The sequence below is a fragment of the Bactrocera tryoni genome, unplaced genomic scaffold (genome assembly GCF_016617805.1).
Source record: "Bactrocera tryoni isolate S06 unplaced genomic scaffold, CSIRO_BtryS06_freeze2 scaffold_11, whole genome shotgun sequence".
Classification (NCBI taxonomy): domain Eukaryota; kingdom Metazoa; phylum Arthropoda; class Insecta; order Diptera; family Tephritidae; genus Bactrocera; species Bactrocera tryoni.
The window spans coordinates 19985802-19997431 of record NW_024395824.1 but is presented as its reverse complement, the minus strand read 5'-3'; the positions used below and the strand labels follow the sequence as shown (position 1 = coordinate 19997431).

The window sequence follows — 11630 nt, the reverse complement described above, 5'->3', positions numbered from 1 at the left end:
TGACGACTCAGATCTACCGGAAAATTTTAAATCCTCGGCATACACCAAGTATGAACACTGCCTAGACCAGTTCGAAGACACAAAAGCAATGATTTCTGATCAACTAAAGCTTTTAAGAGCAATTGCACCTACTCCACAACCGAGGGTAGAGCTGCCACAAAGACAAGCCCAAGAGGCAAGTTCAGGCATTCACCTTAAAGTGCCAGTATGCGACACAGATATATTTCATGGTGGTTATGAACAGTGGCCGTCCTTCCGGGACATGTTTACAGCTGTGTACATAAACCATCCTAAATTATCACAAGCGCAGAAATTGTATCACCTCAGATACAAAACCAAAGGTCAGGCAGGCGTAATAGTCAAACAGTTCGCTCTCAATGACGAAAATTTCAATTTTTCTTGGGAAGCTCTTAAAGCACGTTACGAAAACGAGAGAATATTGGTCGACAAGCAAGTGACGATACAATGAATTTACCAAAAATTCAGAAAGAAACCAGTGAAGAATTCATAAAGCTTCAATCCACGGTTTCAAATTGTTTGTCTGTTTTATCAACACAGAATATTCCCACAGATAATTGGGACCCCATTCTGGTAAATATATGCACAGCTGCATTACCAGAAAAATCTTTACTTTTGTGGGAGCAATCGCTCTCATCGCGAAGAAAGTGCCCAACGTGGCAGCAAATGAAAAGAATTTCTTACTACCCAATACAGAAATTGCAGAAAGGGTAGATAAAAACTAGTCAGAACGAAAAACGTTCAAAACGACCTCAATAGAAGCTTCAATAGACCCCAAGCAAGTAGCCACAATAATTCAAATAGAAACTTTTTTAAAAATCAATCGTTCTCTTCCGAACAATATAAACAAACGTCATGCGAACTGTGCAGAGGAGGTCACAAATTAAAATTGTGCGAAAAATTCAAAAAATGAATGTTAGCGATCGAAACAATTTCGTAAGAACGAAAAAATTATGTACCAACTGTCTGTCACATGCGCATACGCTTAAAGATTGCGAAAGCAAATTTAATTGCGTTTACTGCCATAAAAGACATCATTCAATGTTACATATAACAAATTTTCCAGCTCACCCCGAACAATGCAAACGTAAAACGAGCAACAGGATTAGTTGCCACAACAAATTCTGAAAACTGCCAAGAAGCACCATGCTGCTCAAAGGCCATGAAAACCCAAACGCTACATAGCGAAAACCACAGTAGGGTACTATTACCCACAGCAGTTGTCTCCATCGAACACCGAGGAGAACTGTTTAAACTCAGAGCTTAATAGACCAAGGATCACAGCGATCATTTATAGCGTCTAGGGCACAAAACAGGCTACAGTTACCAACAAAACTGGCCAACTTTGAAATCACGGGAATGGGCGGAAGAGTTGTTCAAAACTCAAATAAAATCTGCCCCATTACCCTCTTTTCCCCCAAAGCGGATAAGCGCATACAAGCAGAAGCTATTGTCTTATCGCAATTAACCAACATGCTACCAAGCTATCATATAAATAGCAAGCATTGGCAAAAGGTTTCACACCTTAAGTTGGCAGACCCCAACTGCAACACTCCCGCTCAAATACATCTCCTATTAGGCAGCGATCTCATACCACAAATTATTCTCGAAGGTATTGAGAAAATTACCAAAACACTTCTGGCGCAAAATACCATTTTCGGATGGGTCCTAAGCGGACTAGTTGCGGAACCAGTTACAACATTAACAACTCAAGTTGAGGAAGTCTCAAATGAGTACCTCAATTCACAATTGAGAAAGTTTTGGGAACTAGAAGAACTCCCCCCCATATCAGTCACAACCCCTGAAGATCAGTATTGTGAGGATTTTTACAAAGCCACAACTACTAGATCAGAAAACGGTCGGTACGTCGTACGATTACCACTTAAGCAACAATTTCCTAACACACTCGATTTAGGTCACTCTCGCACCTCTGCAATTCAGCAGTTTCTAAGTATGGAAAGAAACCTACTTAAAAAAGGCGAACTCAAATCTGAATATGATGGTGTGTTAGAAGAATACCTCCATTTGGATCACATGGAGGAAGTAACCCCAGGGGAGAAAATCGTCAACGGCAAATACTACTCCTTTTATCTGCCACATCACGCAGTAGTGAAGCCAGACAAAAAAACAACAAAAGTAAGAGTTGTTTTTAATGCCTCGAAAACCACTAGTTCAGGGAATTCCCTAAATGATATCCTATTTACGGGACCCACACTCCAACCAGATTTAATGCTTCTGATATTAAACTGGCGTATATTCAATTACGTTTTCAATGGGGACGTTGAAAAAATGTATCGGCAAATAGTCGTACATAAAGACGACCAAGATCTTCAACGTATTATGTTCCGAAGATCCCCTACAAGTCCTTTACGCGACTTCAAACTAAAAACAGTTACATTTGGCGTTAACTGTGCACCATATCTAGCCATTCGAACACTCCACGAATTGGCAGACAACACAAAGTCAGAATTTCCTCTGGCAACTGAAGTGTTGAAAACTCAAACGTATGTAGACGATATTCTGTCTGGAAGTCACACTCTTCCACAAGCATACGAGGCCTTATCACAGGTAATAAAAGCCCTCAATTCCGCAGGGTTTCCATTAAAAAAGATTACGGCAAATCACCCAAATATAATCAAAAATATTCCAAACGAAAATTTGTTGGACACTAATTTCCTTATATTCGAAAAGGAAAGTACAACAAAACACTAGGCATCAATGGAATGCGATATCGGACCAGTTCTCATACACGACAGAGTCCATATCCGCATTATCAGCCATAACGAAAAAGACAGATTTTATCCTCGGTGGCAAAACTTTTCGACCCGCAGGATGGCTTTCGCCAATATGATCCAAGCGAAAATCTTAATACAAGAGCTATGGCTAGATGGAACCGACTGGGACGAACAAGTGAAACCTCTTCGCTTAGAAAAATGGTCCCAGTTCGCAAACAATCTGAATGATATTTCTCAGATACAAATTCCACGATGGGTAAACTACTCCCCCGAACACAAAGTCGAATTACATGGCTTTTGTGACGCCTCAGAAAAGGCATACTGCGCTACTATCTATGTGCGCACGCAAAGTGACACCACGACCACAAGCCACTTATTAGTAGCAAAGGCTAAGGTGGCACCTTTAAAAACTATAAGTCTCCCCCGACTTGAGTTATGTGGCGCACTACTACTGTCAAAATTAGTAGCCATGGTGCAAATGCATTTAAATATGACGAAATGCAAACTATATATGTGGTCCGATTCTGAAATTGTACTAGCCTGGTTGGAAAAACCACCACATGCATGGAAGACGTATATTTCTAACCGAACGTCTCAAATACTTGACCTAGTGGGATCAGCCACTTGGCGTCACGTAGCCAGTGCTGACAATCCTGCCGATCTAGGTTACAAGAGGGTGCAAGCCACTGCACCTTGCCACCACCACCCTCTGGTGGAATGGCCCCCGATGGTTGATAGAATCTCCTGATTCTTGGCCACAATCCCCCATGCGCAACATTATCGCACCAGAAGGTCGAAAAATCGCCACCTTTCACACAATATTGGATGAGGCCGACATCCTTGAATGATTTTCATCGTTTCCAAGAGCTCTCAGAGTAGTTGCTTATATGTTGAAATTTATAGAACAACTCAAAAGCAAAGTGAAGGGATCACATAATTTCCCATGCAACACAGTGACGCACCTAGAGTTACAAAAGGCAAAGGTCGCACTAATAACATATACACAAACGCGCTATTTCAGCCGCGATATATCGCTACTAAGAGAATCGAAGCCAATTGATAAAAAGAGCTCACTCTTAGTCCTCAACCCATTTCTGGACACGAAAGGTCTGCTTCGTGCCAATGGTCGGCTTGCTAATTCGAGCCTGACATACAATGAACGCCACCCCATAATAATTCCAGAGAGGTCACCATTTGCCACATTATTCCTCCATTACATCCACATCTTAATGCTACACGCCGAACATCGTCTCATGCAACAGATGGTACGCCAGGAGTATTATATCCCCGTCTTAAGCCGCAAATCAAGAAGTGCATCTTCACGTGCAAGATTTGCACTATGCACAAGCAGAAGATGCGAACGCAGATTATGGCAGCACTTCCACCGGAACGCTGCAATTTCGCTCTGCCTTTCACCACAACAGGTGTTGATTTTGCTGGGCCTTTCCAGGTAAAGGCGTCCATGTTAAGGTCTCCCACTCTCATGAAAGGATATGTGGCTGTCTTTGTATGTTTCACGACAAAGGCAGTACACCTTGAGCTGTGTAGTAATCTGACGACGGAGGCTTTTCTCGCGGCATTTGCTCGCTTCGTCGCTCGACGTGGCTACCCATCAAAAATCATGAGCGATAATGGCAAAACCTTTATCGGAGCTCAACGAGCCACAGAAAAGCAATTTGTGGATTTTTTTAAACAAGTGTCATCCGACATCGTACAAAAGTACGCCCCTCAAGGTATCAATTGGCAATTTATACCCCCAAGCGCTCCTCATATGGGCGGTTTATGGGAATGAGCTGTAAAAAGCTTCAAATTCCATTTCAAACGGGTAGCTGGAAATTATAAATTCAATTACGAAGAGTTCACGACGTTATTAAATCGAATTAAAGCCGTTCTCAATTCACGGCCACTCACAGTACTATCGCAAGACCCCTCTGATCTCACCGCCTTAACTCCAGGGCATTTTCTAAAGGGAGCACCCATCCTGGCCATTCCTGAGCCAGGCGTGGAGTCGCTCTCCCTATTAAATCGATGGGAACGAATTAAGATTCTCCATCATGATTTCAGTCGCCGATGGAAGAACGAGTACATAAAGGATCTCCACAAAGATACCGCTGGAAGACTCCTGAACAAGCGCCTAAACTTGGAGACTGTGTCCTCATTCACGATGATTGTCTACCCCCCACCGAGTGGCGGCTTGGCCGCATAGAAAAGCTACATTATGGCTCCGACGGTCACATACGAGTCGTGGATCTCCGTACGCAAAACGGAACACTAACCCGACCGCTCGTGAAGCTATGCTTTCTGCCAACTTCCGATGATCGCGAATCCGAACACCTCATAAATAAACCGGTATTATCGCTACACAATAAACGAACCAAATGAAACCAATAAAACACGAGAAAGTACGCAACTAACAACCCGTTAAAAAATAACAACCGTCCGAAAATAACAAACCGTAAATAAAGATAACAAACCGTAAAGAAAACTAACAAAAAATGGTCGATCAATACGACGACCCATTCATGCCACATATCGTGGCACGATGGCTCATATCTCACTGTACGATAAATTTATAACAAATAATCTTCTCTATACAGATTACTATGGAGGTAGATACGCCAGTTACAACCACGCCGACCGCTCGGGCTACCAATGCGCCACGTACCGGGCCCTCACCAGCGCCCCGAACTGTGGTTGCAACAACGTCGGCAACTGCACCGGCAACCACGCCGCCCCCTGTACCGGCAACCGCGCCTGCAGCGGCCCTTCAAGCCGCACCTCGCGGTGGCACTCGGCCACCATCACACCCATCACGGACGTTGGAGACCCTAAGGTGCCCCATCTGCCGGCGCCCACATCGCCTGCACCACTGTGGTATATTTCGGGGTATGCATTCCGTGCAACGGCAGCAAGTTGCCCAGGCCCACGGGCATTGCCGGAACTGCCTGTCACATACACATGTGACTGCAGCGTGTGAGTCACGAGGGCTGTGCCAAATATGCCACAGCCCGCATCACACGCTGCTACATCGTAGCGCAGCACGTGAATTGACTCGGACAGCCATCCATCGCGGCCGCATACCCCGAATCCAACCCGCATCTCGTGGCGCACCCCAGCGGAGCGGAACTTCATTGCGGCGTCGACAGCCTGGGCCACCACCTCGTCGGTCTACGGGGCTGAGCAGCGTTGTGGCAACGCTGCAACAGTTGCAGCGTCTTTTGGGCTAAACCATCGTTTAGGGGGGCCTGGATGGTTAAATGAGCTTCTGCGCCCCCCTCTAATTCTAACACAACACACCACATCTTCACACCATCCATATCATCCACACATCATACTCAACACATCTACATACACCATATTCATCATCCACACCTCACACTCAACACACCTGCATCATACACCACACACGAGGACATCGGACATAATTAACAAAAGGGACCGACGGACGGCGACCGGCACTTTTTTGTTCTTCAACCGCGCGCATACACGCATCAAGCATCACGCATCACATCCACGTTCGCTACAAGTTCCCAACAAAGGTGAGTGTCGGTAGACGTGAGTATTAAGCGTACCGAGTTTTCTATGTCCCTCGAAGGACCACATATATATTACTATGACACTTTCAAAATGTAATTTAGCTTTTCGTGGCCATAAAGAAACGGTATATGGCAACGATTCTGGTCCAAAAGGTAATTTTTTGAGTTTTGTTGAGTTATTAGCCAAATACGATCCTATTTTACAAGAGTTGCTAAGCAAACCTAAGGGCCAGATTAAATACTTAAGTCCAAAAATACAAAATGAGCTCATTGCTGTTCTGGTTCAAAAAGTGGAAAATGCTCTGGTAAATGAAATAGTCACCGCACCGTTTTATTCCATTTTGTTTGATACTACTCAAGATATTTCCAAAACAGATCAATTGTGTGAACTTTACCGTTACTGTGTAATCGAGAAAGATGAAAATGGAACTCCAAAGGCGCTCGTAATTAAAGAGTAATTTTTAGGATTTCATGAGGTTAAGGATCAAATTGCCTTAGCAATGTCCAAGCAGATAATAAAATCCATAAATGACAAAAGTACTTTTCTGAATAAGTGCCGTGGACAAGGATACGATGGAGCTAATACCATGAAAGGTACTTATGGCGGAGTTCAAAAACTCATAAGAGATATAGAGCCAAATGCAGTGTATGTCCATTGTGCTGCTCATAATTTAAACTTGGTAGTAAATGATGCAGTAAAAGAGGTCATAGAAATACAAACATTATTCGAAACTGTGTAACAAATTTATAATTTTTTGGCCATAGTATTAGACGATGGAATATATTATCTAGTTTTATATCTGACAATAAAAAAGGAGAAACCGTTGTATCATCAAATTCAGTAACATTATAAACAATGAATTCAACTAGATGGGCAGGACGCTTTGATGCCATGTTTGCTTTAAAGGTTCGATTTGTTGATGTTCAAAAAGCGCGAACAAAAACCATTTTATCAAATTCCAAATCAGATGAAAGAAATGAAGCTATCTTGCTAAAGAAGAAGGTAGAGAACTACAATTTTATTATGTTGCTGGTTTTCCATTGCAAAGTCTTACAAACCATAAACGCGGCTTCTAAAGCACTTCAATCTAAAGCTATCGATCTTTCAAATGCTTCAAATCGTTTGGAAGTCTGTCTAGAAGAACTTGAAAAGTATCGACATGAATTTGAAGATTTAATAATAATAAAAACGGAAGCAAATAGTATTGCAGTTAAATGGTCTATAAACCCTGAATTTCATAAAACTCGTCAGAGAAAAGTGAAACGTCATTTTGATGAAATTTGTGAGGATGAACGTCTCCAAGATCCTGAAAGCTTGTTTAAAGTGAACGTATTCTATCGTGTATTAGACATCATCATTAATCAACTTAGATCGCGTTTCCTTGGAATGAATGAAATTGTTTCCAATTTTAGTGTCTTGCAGCCTGCCACTTTGCAAAACTTGAATGATACTGATTTATTGGAAAAAGCTTTAGCATTTGTCCATTTATATAAAAAAAGATATATCTATGTCGTTTTCCAAAGAAATTCACAGTTTTCGATCCTCTTTTAAACACGAAATAGAAAGATCATCTTCTATAAGAGAACTTGCTAACTTATTAATAATAAAGAATCATTTTATATCTTCAAGCTTTCCTGAAGTGTGCACTGCATTTCTGTTATTTCTCACCATTCCTGTAACTACGGCTAGTGCCGAGCGATCATTTTCAAAACTGAAATGGATAAAAACTTATTTAAGAAATTCTATGGGACAAGAAAGGTTAAGCAATTTGGTTATTCTATCCATCGAAAATTCTATGGCACTTTTGCTGAACAGAAAGTCCGAAGAAAGGAATTTTAATAATTAAAATTGTGTACTTAAAATAAAATTGTGATTTCAGTTCAATATGTACTTTAAATTAGGCACCCTTAAATAAAAGTGAATAATTAGAAAATCAAGAAATTATAATTATAAATATATATATATATATATAAAGTATGTACTTACTTCACGTAGTGATTTATTAGTTAACTCTTACAAATAAAAGTGTATAAATAAATATTATAAAATAAAAAATACTATTGTTGTTGGTTCAGCTTCTTTATATAATGGGGAAGTGGGAGGGCAGGGGGCCCATTCGATGAATTTGCCACGGGCCTCGAACGGTCTAGTTGCGCCACTGGTGGTTGTTTAATCCAAGCAAATACTCCTCTGCATTACTACCACAAATTACATAAAGTAATAGAGGCGTAATGCAGAGGAATATCAACCGCCCCAACTTCACTCAGCAAAACAGAAGGAGAAACAAAAGAAGACGATATTACCGCGTTTTTTCTTAAGTAAGGCATATTATCCCGCCAACACAGCAGCGATATGTGAACACGGAGAACAAAATTAAGTAAAGTTTATTACGATACAGTGAACACGGAAAGTGAAAGTGTGTCATCCCGCCACAAAAGAAAACATTTTTATACCTTTTCCTCAACAAAACTAAGTGAAGTTCATCATTATAAAAAGTTCGATCAACAACAACAACACAGGATAAAGGAATTAAAATCCACAGCAGGTTACAACACTTGAATTAATTAACCTAGAATTACATTGATCTACAAATTAATACAATTAACCATTATTGATAACACACACACACCCATATATTTATATATACACAATTGAATATTAAACTCGAATTTTATAACGTTCACACTTAAACGAATTACTTTTAATTATTCGCCATCGGCCCCTTACGTCGACATACCCCGACAGTGTTTTAACCGATTTCTAACCAACACTGCCGTGCCACAATTAGGGATGCAAACATCGTGAAATAAAACATCGATGGTTCGATGTATCGATGTTTCTTCAAACAACATCGAAATCAAAAACATCGGCAATTGAAACATCGATGTATCGAAACATCGATGGATTTTTGAACTTGTTTAACGTATTTTATAAGTGAGCATAAAAAGCTTATTTCAGAACCATAAATAAGTGAAAAACAGTAGTACGCCTTTAACACATTGAGCCAAGGGGTTTTGACGAAAACCTTCCCCGGGTGCCAAGCACATTTTTTGCTATAAACTGGTGTAAAAGTAGAAAATATTCAGTTATATATGTAAATAAAAGTGCTGTTACCAGATTTTCTCGAAAAAAAAAATTGGATACCAACAACAGATTTTGAAATGAAGAAGTTTCTTGGCCTTATGTTGTGGATGGGTTTGGTGCAGGTCGGGTGTTTAAAAGACTATTGGTCCAAAGAAGAGCTCTACAACTTTTCAATTTCGGGGAAAGTAATGTCACGCAATCGCTTTCAGCTATTGCTTAGTTTCATGCACTTCTCAGACAATAACTCAATTATACCAGGTGATAGGCAATAAAACCACTATTGGACATGCTACAAATGAGATACCAAAGAATTTACGTACCAGGTGAAAACATAGTAATTGATGAGACCATTATTCCATGGCGAGGCAGACTATTATTCCGACAATATATACCAAATAAAGCTCATCCTTATGGTATAAAGCTTTTTAAGCTCTGCTCTACCGAAGGATTCCCTGGTCAGTGAAAATATACTCCGGAAAGTCATCAAGTGGATTGAGAGAAGTCGGTTTGGCTAATACTGTTTGCGAAGATCTGATCATTGATTTGAAAGGTCAGGGTCGAACTTTATATGTAGACAACTTTTACACAAGCTATGAAATGGCTCGTTCAATGCCAGATCAAAAAACACATGTAGTCAGTACACTCCGTGCCAACAAGAAACATTTCCCAAAAGAAGTTATGGTTGCTCCTATAAAGAAAGGCGAAGTAGTGGCTAGAGAAGATCCCTATGGTATAGTTGTTCTAAAGTGGAAAGATAAACGGACGTCAGAATGCTATCCACGAAACATGCCCCGATAATGGTATCCATAACAGATGGAGCACTCCGCACTTCAACTAGTCAAGGAGCGAGACTTAAAGGACGAGCAACAGAAAAGCCACTGGCTGTGGTAGAATATAAGGGGAAATCAGGCATTGATCTTTCCGACCAAATGGCTTCATACGCAAATGCCCTTCGCAAAGGGTTAAAATGGTACCGAAAGCTGGGAATTGAAGTTTTACTTGGGCTTTCCGTGGTAAATGCCTAGAGAAACATTAAAATACGAACATTCCGTGAACGCGTTGCTAAGGGCCTACTAGATCTCACATCCCCGCAGCCTGTATCGCAATCAAATCATATTATCACAAAAAGAGTAGATGAAAATATTTTATTTTTTATTTATTTATTTAAATGAGAACTAATTATTAATAATTAATACACAGAGATTAAGCACTGGCTTCTAGGGCCTTCGCCTATCTATTACAATAGTTATGTCTAATTAAAATTAAGTGTAAAATTAATACTTAGTTTTTATTTGTTTATAATATTTAAATGTTGTTTATCTTACATATCTTAAGCAAATTGTTGATAGCATTGATGTTGTCAATATTTGGTGTTTTCAGTAGACGGGAGGGTTCCCTGTTTCCAAAGATGGTTTTCCTTTTTTGTGCTAGTGCATTGCAGTCGTTTAGGATGTGGTTAACTGAGTCGTTTGGATGATTGCAAAGTGTGCAGCTAGGTTTTTCCGTTTTGTTCAGCAGATAATTGTGTGTTCTTTAAGTGTAACCTAATCTAAGGCGCACAAATATTTTTATGTATGTATTGGTAGGAACAGTCGGATGGGTAGTTTGCCTTGACACCAGTGGGATTGTGTTCCTTGTATTGGTGTTGATAGTTTATCCAGTCTCTATAGTTTGACTCGTAAAGCGTGTTCGTACGAGAAAACTGGTTCTCTACTCGCCTTTTTGGCGCGATCGTCTGCAAGTTGGTTACCTCTAATACCAGCGTGTCCAGGGATCCACATGATCTTGATTATGTTTTTATGTTTGTATAAAATATCTTTTATATTCTTGATCAGTACTGAGTTATTTGTATCATTCAACAGCGCGGTAATTGTCGATTTGCTATCACTGCATATGATGTGTTTTTCTTTAGATTGTGCAATAAATAGCACCGCTTCGTATGTATATCGCAGCCGCTTCAGCTGTAAGTATAGAGCAGTACGGTGGTAAAACACCGACGGTTATATTGACACCTTGGTCGTTTGTCACTGCAAACGAAGTGTGGGTCTCCGATTTTGATCCATCGCTGTAGATAATTTTCCACTCTGGTTCATAAGTGTTTACTGCGTTGTTAAATAGCTGGTTATATCGTTCTGCGTTGGTGGTTGATTTTTGATACTTGAATAACGTACTTATTATGGATGATTTTAACGTCAGCCAGTGAGGATGAGTGTTCTTCTTTATTAATTGTGGTTATATAAAATACTGTCAACACAA

General features: G+C 40.4%; 1 protein-coding gene across 1 annotated transcript; it reads left to right on the top strand.

Moving 5' to 3' along the window:
• The first annotated feature begins 3982 nt into the window (after window positions 1–3982).
• Window positions 3983–5980, top strand: LOC120779841 (cyclin-dependent kinase inhibitor 1C-like). Its single transcript, XM_040112204.1, has 3 exons — window positions 3983–4018; window positions 5351–5586; window positions 5761–5980. The coding sequence occupies exons 1-3, from the start codon at window positions 3983–3985 to the stop codon at window positions 5978–5980; spliced, it is 492 nt and encodes a 163-aa protein (XP_039968138.1).
• Window positions 5981–11630: the final 5650 nt, after the last annotated feature.